The 22,825-nt window shown below is 39.3% G+C and overlaps 1 protein-coding gene across 4 annotated transcripts in view; it reads right to left on the reverse strand.

Annotated features, from left to right (window-relative positions):
* Nucleotides 1-22,825, reverse strand: part of LOC126198661 (A-kinase anchor protein 17A-like) — a 133,588-nt gene that overhangs the window by 56,209 nt on the left and 54,554 nt on the right. For 3 of the 4 annotated variants that reach the window (XM_049935138.1, XM_049935136.1, XM_049935139.1), the window contains exons 2-3: nucleotides 11,832-11,974; nucleotides 1,203-1,386 (exon numbers count right to left, since the gene is read on the reverse strand). In XM_049935138.1, coding sequence (XP_049791095.1) covers nucleotides 1,203-1,386; nucleotides 11,832-11,974 — 327 coding nt within the window. Of the gene's footprint in view, nucleotides 1-1,202; nucleotides 1,387-11,831; nucleotides 11,986-22,825 lie in introns of all 4 variants that reach the window. The other variant, XM_049935140.1, reaches the window with a different exon arrangement.

Consider the following 22,825-nt stretch of genomic DNA (forward strand, 5'->3'; position numbering starts at 1 on the left):
AAGGGGTGTTGCCAGAGATTTTATAGAATCTGCACCATAGACAAAGCAATAATTTGTAATTGCTGCTGAATCTTAAAATTCTGTTTGTCATTTACAAATAGTCTACTGTGCTGAATCCTATTTGTCCTTTGCCTGATTGAACTCCAATGTTATTTCTCTGTGGTTGGTGAGCTAATATTTGGTCTACAATACGAAGAGGAAACTGATGAGCCTGTACATTTGTGTCTCCTTTATTGTGCAACAGAACAATGAAAGCTCTGTTGTCTTCCACCACAGACCTTCCGTAAACGAATTTTAAGTTCCTTTTATAATGCTTTTCTTCCAAATTTAAACATTTTTATTGCAACTCCATCATCTTCCAGTTGCCTTTCCTTCCTTCATAGAAAGAATGACTTAATACATCTCATACAGAACTACCTTCAGATTGTCTGTGCTTACTTTATTCAGAATCTGTGTTTCTGATTCTCCTCTCAAATTGTATGAACTTTTAAAGAAAGTTTTCCCTCTGCCATCTTAACTGATGATTTGCAATGCCTGCCCATGTACATTTTCACATTCTGATAAGGAGGAAAAAGGAAATTCGTGCATAACATCCTGTCATTAGTGTCAGAGATCAAGTTTAAATTGGGGGAAAACTGAAAATGCAATCACCTGCTTTCTCTTCAAAGGAACTACCTTAGAATTTGTCCTAAATTATCTAGTACAAACCACGGAAAACATAAACCTGGATAGGCAGGCAGATATTTGAATTTCCGTACTCCTGAATGTGAATCCTAAGGCTCATCAGGATGCCACCTTATTTCACTGAATTAGGTAGTAAATGATCTTTATTGACAGTTGCAGGAATTGATAAATGTCTGTGAAAATTCTTTACAAGGTGATGCAGGGATTTTAAGCAGAAGTGTGACAAAAAGCAAAGAATTGTTCTTCGATCAGGAAACTATCAACAGTGTTGGTTTCCCTACCTTATCTTTACACAGACCCGCTCCGTCTTTTGTAAGAGTGAAGAACTCTTGGGTTTGAAAGCTATAGAACTGTTATCTTTTATATCATTTTGGTGCCATGTGGCATTTCCTATCTGTGGTTTGATATAGTATTATTTTAAACTATTTTTTTCTGTAAAATAATCTTTTAAGACACCTTCACTACCTTCATTGTATTTACATGACTTTTTTTAAAAAGTATTAGCCAAATATTCATACCTTTATTCTTTCAAAAAGAGCATTCAAAAGCTGAAGACTTTCTACTTGTTGCTGCACTATTAAATGTTTTTGTTTCTCAGCTTCATCAATTTTTTGTTTCATGTCATCAGCTTTCACTTTCTGCAAGTCTGTTACTGCTCTCTCATATCTTCTTTCTTCATCATGTTTCCAATTCTTCTTCTGTCTGGAGAAAGAAGTCAGGCGATTAAAGCATCAGTAAGTCTATCAAAACTATACATGATTGTCTTAATGGGAATTCCGTGATCGTTCATTAAATAAAAATATGGCGTTTCAGTCTTTGATTGCTATTCTTTATTTTCAGTGACCAGTTTCGGGCTAGCTGCCCATCTTCAGATCTGTTTGTCTAACAGATCAGAAGATGGGCAGCTGGCCATAAACCGGTCACTTAAAATAAAGAATAGCGATCAAGGACTGAAACGCCATATTTTCATCAATAAGTCATTTAATAAAAAGATGTAGTATCCACTGTTCCAGTGTATGTAGTATCAACGGCAAATAACTCAAAGTAAATGGGCTCATAATTAAGAAAATAATGTGATTAAGAAATATTTTTTTACATTAAGTCAATAACCAGCTGTAACTCAGAGTCTTGTTGATCACCCAGAAATTTTTACACTCCTGGGCACAAAATTTACTATTTTAGGAAACTTAGTCTCATTGTTACATTAATGTTTGATTAAATGATGTACATATATGATAAGACATTCATACATTTTCCACAAAGAATGTGTCCTTCTCTGTCCTGCATAATGAAATTCTGAAATCTATTTAAAATGTTTGTATTAATAACAGACAGGACTCCTCAGTGATTTTAAACTAAATTCAGTGTTCAATTTCATTAGATATATTATAATGATGTCAAATGAGTTGTATAAGAAGCATTTACCACTGAACTCTGATTACCATTTAGATTCTGAAGTAATCTAACTTAAAAGTATGAAGTGGATAACAATCAATCATTTGATAAAATATCTACTCACCAAGCAACGGCAGGAGAACACACAAACAAAAAGGTTTAACTTTCACAGGCTTTGAAAGAAAGTGGCTCCTTCTTCTGGCAGAAAAGTTGAAGGGGAAGGAAGAGGAGTGAAAGAAATGGATTGGAGAGATTTATCAGAGTTCAGTGGTAAATGCTTAGTGTAGAACTTATTCAACATTGCTGAATGAAACTGAACAGTGAATTTAGTTTAGAATCACTGAGGAGTCCTGCCTCTTACTAATACATTATATTGCCATTAACAGATTATTTTCTTTGTCGTATCAATCATATGATATACAGTAAATATTCTATTTTCATTCTTAGTGCAGGACACATTTCCACATTCATCAAATTAGCAATAACAGCATTAAGGAGAAGGAAACATAGAAAATGTAGGCAAAAGAATGCTGATACTTTCATATTCCTGTGAGGTTGGTGAAACATCCAAATATGTGGATTCTTCCATGTGCAAGATAGGGGTCCATTTTTGTAAGAATCATTAAGTCTGTTTTTGGTTTCTCTCTCTTTTTCTTTTCATATGTGGAGGATTTGAGTTCATGTGACTTTTTGTTTACTTAATCCTTGGATTGTATGATGATTTTTTTTTTTTTTTTTTTTTTGGGGGGGGGGGGGGGGTCTGTTCCGCGACCCACTGTCTGTGGCTTTTTCATTTACTGGCTTGTGTGAGGCCATGTGTCTGCTTTGTGTAGGGAGGAAGGTGCCTAGGTACCTTGGATGGTGTCCTCACCTCCATTGGTGCCAGATACACTCAAGGTGCTTCTAGCTGCAGCAGTGTGGAGGCATCTGCTAGTGCTATAGATCCGGGGGCAGAAATAGTTAGTGGCCTCTTGGTTCCACAGTGTAGCAGAATGATAAGAGGTCAAATGATAAGAGGCACTGAAAATATCTCATTGTTGGAGGAACTTAAGGTTTAACATAACATCTGTAAATCATAACTTTAACTTTCTTAGGTAATGTATTCCTTTCAAAACCGCGGATAAAAGTACTTGTGTCTATTCTGTTGTTCTTCAGATCTTTCTGGATTCGGTGAATGAAACGGATTCCTTTGTCTTGCTAGGTTGGCTCACAATTCATCAGCAGTCTGAATTATCAGATCTCGGTGGAATATAAAACTCTGAGTCATACTGAGATTTTTATGTGGACTGGCAGCAACAGGAATGTCACCCACTTTGCCACATATCAGGATTGTTTGTGTTTGTGTAGCCACAGATGTTTTCACACAGGCAGAGATCCATTCTCATTTTTTTCCAATGTAACTACCTCACAAAACGTATCCTCAATATGTTCAACATTGTATAATTATTTTTTTACTGCAAAGAACTCCCCATCAGTCCAAGAGCATATTAAATATTGAAGGAATTTCTAAGGTCCATTTTTCTGTGCTTGTCACTTCATCTCCTGGAGTGGCTAGAGATGGAAACACACTAAACGTTTTCTCTCTGTTTATTGTTATGGGTTAATTGATTTGTTTCATCTGCAAAACATCTACCCTGATACCACCTATTCTGACAAAGGGCTCCCCTCAGACATGTCACCCAGTTGCAGCAAAGGCAGGACTGTCATTGCGGATGTTCTGGCACCCTGAGAAGATGAGTAACTACTACTTGGCAAACATGGAGAGGTAACAGCTCTACTATCAAAAGTACTATTCCTGTGTTTTCAGGGGGTTCTACCAAGAGTGAACATGATAACCTAACCATGATAGACTGGCTACAGTGTTGGCTTATAAGTGCAATTTTGTGCTTACTTAGTTATTGGGCATAGAGGACCTCCTACATCATAGATAAGCTAGAGCTATCTAAGGTATCCTTCCCCAACTGGTCCACACAGAAATACAGAAAAATGGAGGTCAAACCCAAAAGTGAATTAAAACTTATTTCATCTGAAAAGTTTGATGAAAAGTAAAGAAGAAAGATATAAATAAAAGGAAGAACAACCGAGAGGAGGAGCCAGACCAACAGCTAGGACTGGTACCACTGGTTCAATCATATGAGAGATAAGGATAGTCTGAGATAGACAGTACAAGAAAGGAAGTAGATGCTGTAATAGCTTGCGGGTCCATGCTCACCAGACACATACTCACGAAACAGCAGCTGCTAGCCCGCTGAGAGGATCAAAACAATTGACACATGCATGCAGAACAATACATTGAGTACATGATTTGTGAGCTGGTATACCATGTCTGCCACGTACACCCTGATTTTTACAAAGTAAGGGGGGGGGGGGCGGTTTGCCAACATCACAGACACTTCAACCAGTGCATGGAATTGGGCATGTGTTGATAAACTTTCATGAAGTCAGCTGCAATGTATTCTAGCAACTTTGGTACATGAACGGTAATGATAAAAAGCAGCTGTCTTTACTAGTTCTCCATTGCCATGGAACACTTTAAGTATGCAGGCTTGTCAGCTGATTATTGGACTGGAAAACGTTGGCTACACAGGACATGCATCATTACTGTCAACATGACATTGAAAAGCTGGTGTTAGATGCAGTGCACAGATGGTCCTGCCAAGGTATGTTGGTGCTGGCTGTAGCTCCTGTGGGACACTGCTTGGAGCTCATTTTCATAGTTTTATGGAGATCACATACATTTGAAATGATCATTTATTCAACTAGTGGGAAACACCTGTTCACTGGACAAGAAATGGCCAAAGACTTTTTGGAAAAAAATTTTGATGGTTTTCAGTTAGTGAATACAAACAGATAGGTTTGGAAAGTCAAGGATGAGGAGATGGAAAAAAGAGGAAGAAAAACTGATAATGTCCTAGGTCTCTTGCACAGAAATTTCTTGCACTGAGTATGTAGATATGAGAGATAAAGTGTGGACTGTATGACTAGAATTCTGAACCAAAATTTCCTTATCTCCCATAAATAAATTAGCTGCTTAGGGCCAGTGTGAAGTGGGATTTGAAAACCAGCACTTTTTGGAGACTCATGTGTGAGCATCCAGGGCTCCACATAGTGATGTGGTAAAACTTGATAAGGGTCTGTTTGCAGTCAAACATATATTGGTAACAACTATCATGAACAGTCATGGGAAGCTATGACAATGCACCGACTGATTTTTATTTCCAATGACATAGTGACATTTTCATTTTGATCATGGGAGACATGTTATGAATTTAATGTAATCAAACAATGGAAAATACACACACACACACACACACACACACACACACACACACACACACACACACACGACTGCAGTCTCAGGCAACTGAAACCACACTACGAGCAGCAGCACCAGTGCATGGGGAGTGGCGACCGGGAGAGGGGGGGCGGGGGTAAGGAGGAGGCTGGGGTGGGTTGGGGAGGGGGAGGGATGTATGGTGGAGGTAGAGGTGGCGGACAGTGAAGTGCTGCAGGTTAGACGGAGGACGGGGGAGAGGTGGGGAGGGGGAGTAGTGGAAAAGGAGAGAAATAAAAAGACTGGGTATGATGGTGGAATGATGGTTGTGTAGTGCTGGAATGGGAACACGGAAGGGGCTGGGTGGATGAGGACAGTGACTACTGAAGGTTGAGGCCATTTAATGAAACATCAATGTTAACATACTATGTGCTTGAGTGTGATCAAATTACGGAGAACAACATTTCATTTACAGTGACACGTATACATGAATACCTAATAAATGCTTTGTAAACACTGACTTGTCATTTTCTGCTTCTGTTGCATCTTAATGTTTCTGTTATTGGTTTATACACTGCAGGATTCAGGTCATAAGTAAATATAAGTTAATGGAAAATGAAACTATCAGCTTCCAAGCTAACATAGCCATCTGACAACACTACAGATAAATTTGTCACTACAGATCGGTCTGTCACCACAACCTAGATTAAACATTCACATTTGTTGGCTTTGCAACGCTCAAACAAATTGATACATTCCAACCTCTGGCTACGCTACAGATTAGTCTGTCATCACAACATAGAATCCACCTTTGACACAAAATAATTAATAATATTTCAATGTACCCAGCGCAAAGGTGCCATATATATCAATTATAAACCTGAAATGACGAAAGGGACATCCAACAATGTAACTCATTTCATTTCATAGTCCGAACCAAGATTTCAGATGGAATCATTAAAACATAAAGGATGAAAAGTGTTATGTCTAAAAGAGAATGAGAAGGAAGGGCCATCCACAAAATACACTCCTGGAAATGGAAAAAAGAACACATTGACACCGGTGTGTCAGACCCACCATACTTGCTCCGGACACTGCGAGAGGGCTGTACAAGCAATGATCACACGCACGGCACAGCGGACACACCAGGAACCGCGGTGTTGGCCGTCGAATGGCGCTAGCTGCGCAGCATTTGTGCACCGCCGCCGTCAGTGTCAGCCAGTTTGCCGTGGCATACGGAGCTCCATCGCAGTCTTTAACACTGGTAGCATGCCGCGACAGCGTGGACGTGAACCGTATGTGCAGTTGACGGACTTTGAGCGAGGGCGTATAGTGGGCATGCGGGAGGCCGGGTGGACGTACCGCCGAATTGCTCAACACGTGGGGCGTGAGGTCTCCACAGTACATCGATGTTGTCGCCAGTGGTCGGCGGAAGGTGCACGTGCCCGTCGACCTGGGACCGGACCGCAGTGACGCACGGATGCACGCCAAGACCGTAGGATCCTACGCAGTGCCGTAGGGGACCGCACCGCCACTTCCCAGCAAATTAGGGACACTGTTGCTCCTGGGGTATCGGCGAGGACCATTCGCAACCGTCTCCATGAAGCTGGGCTACGGTCCCGCACACCGTTAGGCCGTCTTCCGCTCACGCCCCAACATCGTGCAGCCCGCCTCCAGTGGTGTCGCGACAGGCGTGAATGGAGGGACGAATGGAGACGTGTCGTCTTCAGCGATGAGAGTCGCTTCTGCCTTGGTGCCAATGATGGTCGTATGCGTGTTTGGCACCGTGCAGGTGAGCGCCACAATCAGGACTGCATACGACCGAGGCACACAGGGCCAACACCCGGCATCATGGTGTGGGGAGCGATCTCCTACACTGGCCGTACACCACTGGTGATCGTCGAGGGGACACTGAATAGTGCACGGTACATCCAAACCGTCATCGAACCCATCGTTCTACCATTCCTAGACCGGCAAGGGAACTTGCTGTTCCAACAGGACAATGCACGTCCGCATGTATCCCGTGCCACCCAACGTGCTCTAGAAGGTGTAAGTCAACTACCCTGGCCAGCAAGATCTCCGGATCTGTCCCCCATTGAGCATGTTTGGGACTGGATGAAGCGTCGTCTGACGCGGTCTGCACGTCCAGCACGAACGCTGGTCCAACTGAGGCGCCAGGTGGAAATGGCATGGCAAGCCGTTCCACAGGACTACATCCAGCATCTCTACGATCGTCTCCATGGGAGAATAGCAGCCTGCATTGCTGCGAAAGGTGGATATACACTGTACTAGTGCCGACATTGTGCATGCTCTGTTGCCTGTGTCTATGTGCCTGTGGTTCTGTCAGTGTGATCATGTGATGTATCTGACCCCTGGAATGTGTCAATAAAGTTTCCCCTTCCTGGGACAATGAATTCACGGTGTTCTTATTTCAATTTCCAGGAGTGTACAATAAATCTTTATGTTAGTAGCATGAAAATACGTCTAGTTCTCTAAGTCATTTTCTTGTTGTTTGCCATTGGCTGTCACATTCTATCCTCCCATTGGCTAGCTCAAATTGACACAGACATTCTTGGCCCACAGCTGCTCTCTATCATGAACAAGAGAAAGCACTTGGACAGTCCTTCCAAAAATTTAGTGTGGCACTGTTCATCAAGCTGAAAGAAGTACCCATTTCTGATACCAGTACCATACCGAACAAGCTTAGCTCACAGATTTTCTGCAATAAGGCTATGAGTTGCTGACTTCTATGGCTGAAGTGAGGGGACTCTTACCAACCAGTCTATCAATACAACACAAAGTTGCTTTCAGGCAAGTGCCCTTTCTGAAGAGCATCTCTATTCACATCTTCTCTTACATATGTCATATGATTAACAATAATTTCCATGAAAGAGTTTCCATGTGTGCCTCCTAAGGTTGTTACCATAAGCTTTTAGGACAGGCGTTAAGAGAAGTGGTGTGTGGGTTAAGGCACTGAACTTTCACTTGAGGTTCTATCTCCAGCAATCCCCCTTATTACAATTTTCATTTTCCGAAGTTGCAAACAGACCATGGCTAATTTTTTAAGAGAGTGTCAGAAGCAGGGATTGAATTTCCATGAAGAACATATCTCAGAATCGCTAGTGATTAGAAGAGAGCAGTGTAGTCAGTACTTTGAGAATAAGACAAGAGAAGTGATGGAGAGCAAACTCGCCACATAATGATGTACTAACTGTATGTCTAAACATATAACTATCATGTTACTCTGCTAAAGTGTCAGTCACAATGAATGGACACTGAAGTGTATGCAGGACTTGACCTCTGCTACTCCTGTCTGGCACGACTTTTATGCCCTGTGGGTTGTTGCTCCTCACACCTGCAAGTGCTCCTCCTTCAGAGACAAACAGCTGTGTCTCACCAGTACTTCCTGTGTTTGAATTTGGTGCTGATTATTTACAGGCTCAACACTAACAAGCACCACCAGGGAATGCTACCACTGTACACAGGCAGCGAGCACAGAAACAATGGTGGCACTGCTATTACAGACTATATTACATCCTTGGATCATGGGCTATCTTACATTCTCAAAAGCTTACAGATATTCCTCTGTTGTGGTGTACTTAAGCCATGGTAAACACCCCAGTGGCAGGTGCAGATGCAGTTACAACTTTGCTCCAGGCCACTCGTGCTGCTTGCCTACAGCACCCCGTATGTTGGAGCACAGCTGACTCCGCACCATGCTGCGTCACTCCGCTATACCACCCAGAAGCCATCAGCACTCTCCCTGGGACCCAGTCCCATGGTGTAGTTGTGCAGCAGTGATTACATCACGAACCACATCACTACCCAGATCACAACTATCCTTGGTGTTGTTATGTTCATATTAATCAAGGCTGAGCAATTCTGTTATTATATTAGATTAGATTCAGTTTTCATTCCACAGACCCAAAAAATGATATGATTGTCGTGGGTGTGGATCATGTCAGAAAGTATGACATAAAACATTTGAATACAATACTTACTACTCTGATCATTTGTCAGGAGATAGTCGAAAATAAGTTAATACACACTGTTATCCACTATTAATAAATTTATCATACGCAAAATACCTAATCTTGACTGTTGTGACCAAGTGTTGTCAAAACTGAAATCTAACAGATATTTTTACTTAAGCTGACTTAACAGTTTCTATTAAGACATTCATCTATGGTGTACAAGGAATTGCCTATCAAAAAGTCTTTCAAACTCTGTTTAAACCGTGCTTTATCTGAAACCAAGTTTTTAATGGTTGTTGGCAGTTTATTAAAAATGTGTGTTCCTGAATATTGGACCCCTCTTTGGACCAAGGTAAGTGATTTTAGGCCTTTACGTAGATTCTTCTTATTACTAGTATTGGTACTGTGTACTGAGCTATTGGTTGGAAATAGAGATGTATTAGTTGCAACAAATTTAAGGAGTAAATATACTGAGAAGCAATGATTAGAATACAAAGTTCCTTGAACAGGTTTCTACAAGATGTTCTTGAATTTACACCACAAATGATTCTTATCACATGCTTTTGCACCCTAAAAACTTTTGCTCGGTTTGACGAGTTGCCCCAGAATATGATCCCATATGCCATAATAGAATGAAAGTAAGCAAAGTATGCAAGTTTTTTTATATTTATATCTCCTACATCTGACATCATTCTCATGGCAAATATAGACTTGTTTAGGTGCTTAAGCAATTCTGTGGTATGCCCTTCCCAACTGAATTTATTATCGAGTTGTGATCCCAAGAATTTAACACTGTCAACCTCTTCGAACCGCATGTCGTCTTACGTTATACTCATGCTGGAAGGAAATCTCTTACAGGTTCTGAACTGCATATAGTGAGTCTTCTCAAAGTTTAATGACAAAGAATTAGCTTTAAACCACTTATTCATGTCAGTGAAAATTTCATTAGCAGCTATTTCTAAATCTATACTTGACTTGCTACTTATTGCAATGTTTGTATCATCTGCAAACAAAACAAACTTAGCATCTGGCAATGTAATAGATGAGAGGTCATTAATATACACAAGAAAAAGCAATGGACCCAAAATGGAACTTTCAGGAACATCACACGTAATTAAGTTCCAGTCAGATGAAGACTGACTGCTTACTGCACAGTTATTTTGCAACGACACCCTTTGTTTCCTGTTAGATAGATAAGACTCAAATCATTTCGCAGCATTGCCGGTGACACCATAATACTCTAATTTACTTAGGAGAATGCTGTGGTTCACACAGTCAAAGGCTTTGGACAGGTCACAGAAAATGCCAGTAGCCTGTAATTTATTATCTAATGAATTAAGTACATTCTCACTGTAAGTGTAAATACCTTTCTCTTTATCAGAACCCTTCAGAAATCCAAACTGTGACTTGGACAATATATCATTTGCAGTCAGATGCTTAAGGAGACACTTGAAGACAACCTTTTCAAATACTTTTGAGAAAGCCGGCAAAAGTGAAATTGGTCGATAGTTTGATAGTATCTCTTTATCCCCCTTCTTGTAAAGAGTCTTAACTTCAGCATATTTTAGCCAGTCTGGAAATGTTCCACTGATAAGAGATTGATTACACAAATAACTTAAGATAGAACTTAACTCGCATGAGCACTCTTTGATTAACTTTGTTGATATGTTTTCATACCCACTGGAATTCTTATAGATTTTAAGGATTTTATGATGGATGCTACTTCTTTGGGAGATGTGAGTGTAATTTCCATTTTACTGAAGTTATTTTTAAAGACTGGTCTCAGATACTCCATTGCACCTGGTAATCCCAAGCTGTCAGTAACAGAATGTGGAACTTTACTTTTTGGTGGTGAGATGGCAAAAAATATTAACTGTCAAACTAACTATGGAATCATCAGTCACTGCATGCAATGCAACATACAGACAAAAAGTTACTAAAGGTAGATAAACACGAATCCCAGTTATTGCACATGTCGCATAACAATTCAGAACGTGGAGAATAGCATTGTTATAATCACCAGGATGGCTTCCTCTGACACTGGTTAACCAAAACATTATAGAAAGGAGCCTTCCATTTCTTTCCAAATATTCTACATTGCCTGTTCTCTAGACTTCACACTAACTCTCTAGCCTTCTGCCTCCACACTTAACTTTTCTAATCACAAGCTGTCAATTATTCAATTATGCTGACCCACTAAGCACATTCACTCCACTTTGAAACAGTGTGTGTGGTCTCCATTATAGTACCACAATCCTCATACAGGCCTTGCTGGAAGGAGCACACAGTTATTTTCAGTTTTGTTCTTTCTGCATGATGTGTCATTATGGTCCTCACATCAGGTGACTACAGCAGTTCTTATTATCTTCTACAATATTTCCCTGTCTCCCCAGCATTATCTCACTCAACCATTTAGCATCAATTTTCTTTTGAAAACTAGAAGTTTGAAAAGTAAAAAAGAAAGCAAGGGGATTAAAAATGAGTGAATAGAATTAAATTATTACCTCTCCAAGTTATTTGCTTGTTGTCTATGTTGTGAAAGTATCCTCTCCCTTTCAATAAGTCGCTCTGTAATCAGTCTCTCCCTCTCTGCACGTCTCCGCTGAATGGATTCATCAGACATATGTTTAGTTCTGTCAAAGTCAACCTGTGAACAACCTAAAACCATTTACTGTTACATTTAGAAACAACACATTTAGCCATGTATAATGTAAATACACAAAGTCACCTTCAGGGAGAGTAAATAACAAACTTGTTCACCAGTTTAGAAATTCAGATGTTAACAGTTTAAAATACAGACCATTATTGCATACTGTTGTTTATATTATTTCTGTGACTATTTTTGTGGAATTAACTTGATTAGATTAGAGACTAGATTAGATTTACTTTCATTCCAATTGATCCGTAGTGAGGAGGTCCTCCAGGATGTAGAACATGTCAGAAAAACAACAATACATGACACATATTTACAACTCAAACAAATAAGCTAATGTACCATTCCACAGGTCCCAAGTGGAATGATCGTCATTTTTTAAGGAACACTATACGAAAGAATCATTTCACAAATACTAATTCACTGAATTTAAAATAAAAAAAGTCTTTTTTATTTATTTATAAGGCAATAAACATGTAATACAACTACTATAATACTTATTTAGGCTTCTCTTAAACTGAATTTCATTGGTTGTTAAGCTTTTTATGGCTGCTGGCAAGTTATTGAAAATGTATGTTCCTGAATAATGCACACCTTTTCGTACAAGACTAAGTGACTTTAAATCCTTGTGAAGATTATTCTTATTTCTAGTATTTATTCCATGAATTGAGCTGTTAGTTTGAAAAAGTGATATATTTTTAATGACATTTCATTAAAGAGTAAATACATTGGGAAGCAGTAGTTAGTATCCCTAGTTCCCTAAACAGGCTTCTGCAGGATGTTCTTGAGTTCACACCACATTAAACTCTTACTGCACGTTTTTGTGCCCAGAAAACTTTAGCTTGGCTTGATGAATTACCCCAAAAAATAATCCCATATGACATTATGGAATGAAAGTAAGCATAGTATCCCAGCTTTTTCATTTTTATATCCCCTATGTCTGACACAATTCGCATTGCAAATAGAGATTTGTTAAGACACTTCAGCAGTTCTGTGGTGTGTTTTTCCCGGTTGAATTTATTATCAAGCTGTAATCCCAAGAATTTAACACTGTCCACTTCTTCTATCTGCTTGTCATCATATGTTAGGCATATACTTGTGGGACACCCCTTACAAGTTCTGAATTATATGTAGTGTGTTTTTTCTAAGTTTAGTGACAAGGAATTGGCTAGGAACCAGCGATTACTGTCCACAAATATTTTATTAGCTGATCTTTCTAAGACTACACTTGATTTGCTATTTATTGCAATGTTTGTATCATCGGCAAGCAAAACGAACTTGGCATCTGGTAATGTTACTGATGAAAGGTCATTGATATACACAAGATAAGTAAGAACCCTAAAATGGAACCTTGTGGGACCCCACATGTAATTAGTTCCCAGTTGGATGATGCCTGATAGCTCGATACATGTCTCTTTCCTAATAACACCCTTTGTTTCCTGCCAGATATATAAGATTTGAACCATTTTGCAGCATTTCCTGTTACACTATAATATTGTAATTTACTTAAAAGGATATTGTAATTTACACAGTCAAATGCCTTTGACATATCACAAAATATACCAGTTGCCTGCAATTTTTTATCTAATGAATTAAGCACATTTTCACTGTAAGTGTAGTTAGCCTTCTCAATATCAGAACCCTTTAGAAATTCGAACTGTGACTTCGACAGTATGTTATTTGAGATAAGATGGTTATAAAGCCGACTGCACATTACTTTTTCTAAACTTTTTGAGAATTCTGGCAAAAGTGAAATTGGACGGAAATTTGATGCTATTTCTTTATCTCCCTTCTTAAACAGTGGCTTAACTTCAGCATATTTTAACCATTCAGGAAATATTCTGCTGATAAATGACTGGTTACACAGATAGTTTAATATGTTACTTAACTCATAATCACATTCTTCAATTAGCTTTGTTGATATTTCATCATACCCACTAGATGTTTTTGATTTTAAAGATTTTATGATGGACATTATTTCTGCTGGGGTAGCGAGTGTCAAATTCATATTATGGAGGTTACTTGAAATGTCTGGTCTGAGGAATTCCGTGTCCGCATCTACAGAGCCTGACAACTCCATCTTTTCAGTAACAGTTATGAAATGTTTGTTAAAAAGTTCTGCAACACTATACACATCTGTCGCCAATGTACCATTTACTCTTAATGCTAGTTGTCCCTCTTCATGTCTGGTTCTACTGGTCTCCTCCTTCACTATATCCCATATTGTCTTTATTTTGTTATCTGATATGACTATCTTTCCCTTGTAATATATTTGCTTTGATGTCCGTATTACAGTCTTTAATATTTTGCAGTATTTCTTGTAATGTGCTATAGCATCAACATTGGAACTGTTTCAGATTGACAGATACAATTTTCTTTTTGTTTTACAAGATACCCATATTCCTTGAATAATCCATGGCTTCTTTGTAGACTTTGCTCTAACCTTGGTAAGTTTTTGGCGAAAACAGTGTTCGAATAAGGTAAGCACTTTATTAGCAAAAGTGTTATATTTTTCATTCATGCCATGAGCACTGTAAACATCAGTCCAGTGAATGTCTCTGAGGAGTGTCCTAAAATAATCAATTTTTGGCTTATTGATTACCCTCTTGAGCTCAGATTTAACAGATTTTATATCCTGTTCAGTGTTAACATTTAACAGAAGGAACTGCATATTCAGTGCACAGAAAAACTCACAAGTACAAAATACTCCCATATAATGGCTAAACTAATACACCTTCGGCAAATTCCTGGGCACTAATAAGAATAAAAACAATAAAAAACAACAACAGCTACAATTTTTTTAGTAAAAATATTAAGTGACGAAGACTGAAGCAAAGTAAAACAGGAAAACTGTAACAATGACAATTTAACCATGAAGACACAACCCCCTGAACAGAAATACGGTCTGTTTACAATACTATGAGCACGCACTGTCATGCCGGCAACCAGAGTGCCAAGCAAGTGTCAGGGCCACATGGAGCCACAGTGAGAAAAAACTCAAGGTGGAGTGCTAAAAGTTAACTAACTGATGGCTAAGGCTTCGATAAAATAATAAGTAATATGGGTTGCAATTATCATTCAAAGATAAACACCATAACATCAAAAAGTGTTTCATGTTTAGAATGGACTTGTTCATTTATTACATTCAGAAATTTGAAGATATTTCAAACTACTCCAATAAGTTCAGTTTTTAGCCTTTGTTGGCCGCACGAGGGATTTTAAGGTCTTCTGAATCTGGGGGTTGATGGCCAGAAGATTTCAGGTCTGGGCAAACGTGGAAAATTTTTTCACCTGTTAAGTTTAGTGACCATCTACTGACAAAAAAAGGTCAGGTGAAAAAGTTACTTATTATTTTATTTAAGCCTTAGCCATCAGTTAGTTAAGTGTTAACACTCCACCTTGTGAGTCTTTTCTCACATTGGTTCTGGGGAGGCCTGACGCTTGCTTGGCAGTCTGGTTGCCAGCATGACAGTGCGTGCTCACAGTATTGCAAACAGACCATATTTCTGTTCAGGGGGCTGTTTCTTCACGGGTAAATTATCAATGTTACAGTTTGCCAGTTTAACTTTTCTTCTGGCTTCAGTGCTTCATATTTTTACTAAAAAAAGTTTTAGCTTTTTTCTTTTTTTAGTGCGCAGGCATTTTCTGAAGGTGTATTACCCTAGCCATTATATGGGTGTATTTTGTACTCGTGAGTTTTTTCTGGTCACTGAATATGCCTATTAGCTTAAGTTAGTTACCCCTAGCATGCTTTAGTAGCATTCTTTTGACTGCTGTCATTACCTTTTTTCGTGCTGCTTCTAGGTGATGAAATAAAGCATCGACAGTGGCTATCAGGCTGTTACCGACCAGTTCTATGGGACTCTTAATGATGTTTGATGCCTTGGTTACAGATAACAGAAGTTTTTATCAGTAAGCTCAGTTATAGTGCAATCTTTTATGAGTTGAAATTTTATACCCTTCACCTTCCCCTGAAACACAAATGTGGCCCTGTGCTCCACAGTACAATCAGTGTATGTCTTCCTCTTGTTATTTTTAATTTCTTCATTTATTATTGCCTTTAAGAGCCATTTATACTTACACCAGTTTGTAATTTCTCCAGATTGTCTGATGATGCCTATAACAGGCAAATCACATCATATGTGAGGATTAAATAAGCCTATCTTGTGCAACCAAGACTTTTTTCTGTTCTGAGGATCTATTATGGTTGCTGCACCAGTACCACTGTGGTAACCATGGAACTGAGCGATTCTAAGTTAATAGCAGTAGGTAATTTAGCTGTTCCCGCACAACACAACACTATGAAAGCAGTTCTCATATTTCAGTGTGTGTCATTTTTCACCAAACGATTATAAAGAGCAAGGAAAAAGAATGCTCAATCTTTTACAGCAATCAACTTGAAAATTAACAAACATAGTGAACTAATGTCAGTAAACTACTACAGTCAAGTGCGGAATGGCACAGAACAGGCAAATCTGCAGCTGTTGAAGCCACAAACCGTATCCCTGCATAGAAGCTTATTTTTAAAGGAGTTCTTCTCGTTAATTATCTCCACATATGTCATACTGTGAATGCTGCATACTACTGCTAACTTTTGGACCAAACAAAATGTGTGTACTGTCAGAATAGGTGTGCATTTCCAATCTGGGATGTGATTGTGTTTTACGATAACAGTTGACCCGATACAGCTGCCTGAAGTCAATAAAAATTTCAAGACCTGTTGTGGACCAAACTAGAACACCCTCCCTACAGTCCAGACTTATCGCCCAGTGATTTTCATTTGTCTGGACCTCTAAAGGAAGCAGTCAGAGGATACAGATTTGACAACATTGGCACTAGAAATATTCGTGTGCAACTGGGTGCTGTCACAGCCATGTTAGTTTTAGGACAACGAGATCAAGAAACAGCCTACCAACTGGGAAAAATGCATTTCACATTCAGGAGACTATACAGAAACATAAGTTCATGTGTACAAATTTTTCTGAAACTTAGATACATTTACAAAAATAATTCTTTTTATATAGGATTCATTCTCGTATTTTTAATTTCATTACTTGTCCTACAGTATGGTGGCAGCTTGAAAAGTCACTCATAATTGTGAGTGTACCTGATAAAATAGGACCACCTCACATCTCTGTCTTATTTTTCAATAAAATCTGAGTTAATTGCAATTACTGGCAATTATTGATATGCTGCTTTTCCACTGTCACCATTTCATTAGTTTATATCATCGACTTCAGCAATGAAAAGCTTGCAGCAGACGAAGAAGATCCTCTCCCCAGTCTGGAGACAGGAGATTATGAGTTGAATGTGACTTTCTGGATGATAAGGAAACAGTGATAGGCAGTTCATTCGCCAGTTCTACCAACTGTCACTAGAGGAAAGATGACAGACAAGATACCATACATTCTCTGGTCACTACGGACTTGGCATCTGTGCCACAGTTTGATGAGATTTCATAATTGTCAAATCCGCTAGGTGGTCCTGACAGCACGGTTTCCATAGTACCTATGGGAAGTTCACCCCAGTTCACTGCTGGCTGCACTTGGCTGAGCCATAGGTGGTGATAAAATTGCTACTCTTTTTCTGCTAATCACACCCTGTAGGTGGGTGATGACCAAACTTTCTAAAATTAGAGAGAAAATTCTTTACCTTTCATTACTTACTGCCACCTTCTATCCATGATGGAACAAGGTAACATTTACAGAGCAGAGCAAATGCCCTGCGAGGTGAGCTGTCTCATTCCCACAGCCTTCACACAAGCCAGTGCTTTTATAGAGGCCAGCAACACTATCTGCAGAAGGTCAATGGGTCACACTGAGGTGTGAATGTATACTCCGTCTCTCGACAGCTAACAGTGCGCATCTTTCCAAGGCTATGGCTGGCACTCATATGCTGCCCAGCCACGAATCGATAGCCTACACTGCCGATGCAAACACTGCCACCAAGACAACCTCTGGTGCCAACAACATCGGAGCCACCATACTGCAGCATGCTGATGGTGAGGAAATATTCGCACAACCCACACTGCCACTTGTAGTCACCAGTCATCAAAAGGAAAGTACCATTACACGGCTAGCTGTTGTCACTGACGTGATGCAGGCTATGTTGGGTTGCTAGCCCCAATTCCAGCACAGAATGCAGAAATAAATATGGAATGATGGGCATCTTTAGAAGCTGAGAGAACTGATTTACACAACTCATTAAGTATGGAATTTGGAAGCATGAAGTTTAATATTGATTTTGAATTAGCCACATAGTTTAATCAACAATTGTGAGCATTGGAAGCAGTTAAAAAGTTCTTTTCAGATGACCTTCAGGTACATCGTGATGAGTTTTTCAGGTCTCTAGATGCTCAGGCTCTAGACTTGCAAAAACAGGAAAGTCATCTGTTGTGACTGAAGAAATTGATAAGGATTCAATAGTTCAGAGCGGCGACTGCTGGATAACACTGGACACCTCTCAGGTCCCCAGGGAAGGAGTGAACATCCCTGTGGAAGTGACGACTGACAGCAACTTTCCACTGGAAGTACAAAAATTTTCCAGGAAAACAGTGAATAATGTTCTACCGATATCAATGCATTTGTTTGGGTCCCTTTTGGGACAGACTGTTTTACTAAATTACTTAGTCTCATAAACCAAGTTACTTAGTCTCACAAACCCAGTAAATTGGTTTTCATGGATTTTTGTCTTAAAGAAAGTTCATTTTGTAAATATCTTATTTAATGTGTTAGAACTTGGTCCCACTTTTGTAATTAGTTAAAAATTTTGGTAAGTGTACTATGTATCGAGGTATTCCTTGTCATCTGGAGCTCCAATATTAGGCAGTTCTGAAGCCCCTTACCGACATAGCGTTCAGGGCCAAAAAGAAAGCCAATGTGCATTCGATATATCTGCCAGGGATCCACATCCAAGATGTGGAGGAAATCCTGCTTGCAGCTATAAAGCGAACATGATGCAGTCATCTGCAAGTTGTGGATCACGTCGTCACCAACGACGCTTGTCGCTTGGTTTCTGATCCCATCTTCAGGTCATACAGGCCACAGGGATGTTCATTGCAGTTGACAAAAACATTGTCTCCATAAAGTTTAAATTTGAATGTGGCAGTTAAGTTATCTGGCCCTGTACAACAGGTATAGGTGTTTTTATCAACCACCAAATTCTACCGTGTCAGTTTTAAAGTCATTCAAACAAAGTCTACTGTTAGGATCACAGATATGCCAAGATTGTGCAACATTAGTTGGAAGCGACATTAACCTACCGAATATAGACTGAGACATCTATGGATTCATTGCAAGGGATACAGAAGACAGTCTTGCGAAGTACTTTTGGACACTTTTCTGAAAACTATCTTGGATGAATGAATTGAAAAGGTTATAGGGACTGAACTACAACATCATCGGCATCTCAATCCTTTGTGTGTCAAGCTGGAAATAGTCCCAGAGAAGGACACAAAAGACAAATCCCAATGAACCAGACTATCCGATAATCAAGAAAACCAAGAGATAGTAGGAAGTAGAAGTGAGAGAGGGGTGAAAGGTTGAAGGTGGGAGAGTTGTTCTGTCTAGAAAGCAGCTAGAGCCCCCACACTGTTGTGGCAGTAGAAAATAGCAAAAGGAAATCAGGAGTTTCAAATTTCACACTTAAGAAATTATTCATTGTTTGACCATTACACAGACTCCCATATGGAGAATATAGCAATAGGCATCTGTGACGTAGAGAAGCAACTAGAGAGTTGAAAACTCCCAATTCAGTTTTACAAAGAGGATTCTATGGCATTAGCCCCTTACTTAGCTCACATTAATGCAAATGTCTCGCACAGTGCAAAGTCCCAAGTTACTGGAAAAAAGGGCATGTGAATTCTGCATATAAAATGGGTAAAACAATGGACCTGCAAAGTTAAGACCAATATCCTTAAATAAACACCTGTTTACTGGAGAATTCTTCAATATATTATCACTTTGAATATTATAAATTTCCTTGAGACCAAAAAGCTTGTGTCCATGAATCAGCATGATTTTAGAAACCATCACTTGTGCAAAACTCAGCCTACCCTTTTCTCAGATATCCCGAAAACTATGAATGAAGGGAAATAGGCAGATTCCATATTCCTATATTTCCAAAAAACATTTGAGACGGCGATCCACTGCCGACTGTTAACAAAGCTACAAGCATTAAGGAACATGTTCCCAGTCATGTGGGTGACTCAAAGACTTCTAAGTAACAGAACCCAGTAGGGCGTCCTCGTTTGCAAGTGTTCATCAAAGACAAGGGTATTGTCAGGAGTGCCCCAGTGAAGTGTGACAGGGCCCACAGTTATTTTCTGTTTATTAGGTTGGTACAGAAGTTTGAAGTGTTTTTGTTTTGCAAGTTGGTATTCCGGTTGCTATGGGTTTATTTATCAATTTTTATTTTTTATTTTTTAGTTCCCTGTTGCTATTTGAGTTTATGATTGTCATTTTGTCATTTGGAGATGGTGACTGGAGCTGTGGACGCTAGAAAATTGAGTGCCAATAGGAGAAATCTGAAGATTTCCGACATATTTTTCTGTTTGAGTTCAACAGAGGGGTGACAGAAATGCAGGTAGCCAGAAACATTTACACCATGTATAGAAATAATGTCATTGGATTGAGCACAGCAAGACACTGGTTTCTTGTTTTGAGGAGAATTGTTTTGACATTGTGACTCTCCATGTTACTGGAAAAAAGGGCAGGTGAATCCTGCATATAAAATGGGTAAAACAATGGACCTGCAAAGTTAAGATTGATGAAGTTTTTTAAACACATTAATCCACAATGATCCACATTAGTATACTTGAGAACTGGCAAATGTGGTGAACTGTGATTACTCCATCATCATGTAACATTTGCATTCAATGGGGAATGTTCAAAAATAAGACGGATGAGTGCAGCATGCTCCAAGTCAAAATGACAAAAATGTGTGGGTGGCCACATGTGCATCTCTGCTTTCTCATCACCAAATGATCTGTCAACAACACCGACCTTCCCTATACTCTATCAGTACTGGTGATGAGAAATTGTGTCTTTATGGTAACATAAGGAAAAATAACGAATGGCTGAGCCCAAAAACAGCAGCAACTCCCCATATAAAGACCTGTGCACATCCACAGAAGATGTTATGCATCTGGTGGAACAGTGATGTGCTACAAACTGCTTCCGCAAGCTGTAACCATCACTGCTGACAGTTATTGTTAACAACTGAGATGTCTTGCATATATAATCAAACAATGACCAGGAAGACTGCATCAAGTGATGCTACTCTGTGATATGCCTGCCTCCGTTCTGTTAGACTGACAAAAAAACACTACACAGGAGTTGGGTTGGGAAGTGATTTCACAGCCACCTCATTCACCTGATCTTGTGCTCTCTGATTTTCACCTTTTCTGTTCTCTATTGAACAGTCTTCAAGGAACTTCCTTTCTGGATGAAAATGTGCTCCGAACACGGCTTGACAAGTTATTTGCCTCAAAACCATGTGATTTCTAGTCGTGGAATTGAAAAGTCCTCAACGTTAGCAAACTGTTGTAAATAGTGAAGGAAAACATATTATTTATGACTAAAGCCTCTGTTATGGGAATCTTTTGGGTTTATTACACTTATGGAAAAATGCTATGAACTTGAGCACCAACTCAATACATTAATGATCTGGCGGACAGGTTGAGCGGTAGTTTGTGGCTGGTTGATGACGACACTGTGGTGTATGGTAAGGTATCATTGTTGAGTGACTATAGGAGGATACAAGATCACTTAGACAAAATTTCTAGATGATGTGACAAATGGCAGCTAGCTCTAAATGTAGAAAAATGCAGGTTAATGCAGATGAGTAAAAGAAAGAAACCATAATGTTCGAATACAGCATTAGTAATGTGCTGCTTACACATGTCATATTGTCTAAATATCTAGCCTAATGTTGAAAGCAATACAAAATGGAATGAGCATGTAGCAGGGAAGGTGGTTGGTCAACTTTGGTTTATTGGAAGAATTTTGGGAAAGTGTGGTTCATCTGTAAAGGTGACCCCGTATAGGACACTAGTGTGAGCATTCTTGAATACTGTTCGAGTCATTGGAATCTGCATGGGTACTGATGACCTCAGATGTTAGGTCCGATAGTGATTAGAGCCATTTGAATCTGCACCAGGTCGGATTAAAGGAAGACGTTGAAGCATTTCAGAGATGGTCTGCTAGATTTGTTACCAGTAGGTTAGAACAACATTCAAGTATTACTGGATGCTTTGGGATCTCAAATAGGAATCCCTGGAGGGAAGGCAACATTCTTTTCAAGGAACTCTATTAAGAAACTACAGAGAATTGGCATTTGGAACTAACTGCAGAATGATTATGCTTCCACCAATGTACATTTTGCATAAGGACCACAATGACAATGTAAGATAAATTAGGGCTTGTAGGGAGGTGTATAGACAGTCTTTTTCCCTTGCTCTATTCGCAAGTGGAACAGTATATGATATGACTAACAGTGGCACACAGTACCCTTTGCCACGTAGCATACATTAACTTGTGGAGTATTTATGTAGATGTAGAACAGAACATAAATTATTGATTGTGTAAATATTTTTTATCTTTAATGATATGAATATAATAGAGGGAAACATTCCACGTGGGAAAAATATATCTAAAAACAAAGATGATGTGACTTACCAAACGAAAGTGCTGGCAAAAGTCGATAGACACACAAACAAACACAAATATACACACAAAATTCTAGCTTTCGCAACCAACGGTTGCTTCGTCAGGAAAGAGGGAAGGAGAGGGAAAGACGAAAGGATGTGGGTTTTAAAGGAGAGGGTAAAGAGTCATTCCCATCCCG

The sequence above is a fragment of the Schistocerca nitens genome, chromosome 8, assembly GCF_023898315.1.
Source record: "Schistocerca nitens isolate TAMUIC-IGC-003100 chromosome 8, iqSchNite1.1, whole genome shotgun sequence".
NCBI classification, from domain to species: Eukaryota; Metazoa; Arthropoda; class Insecta; order Orthoptera; family Acrididae; genus Schistocerca; species Schistocerca nitens.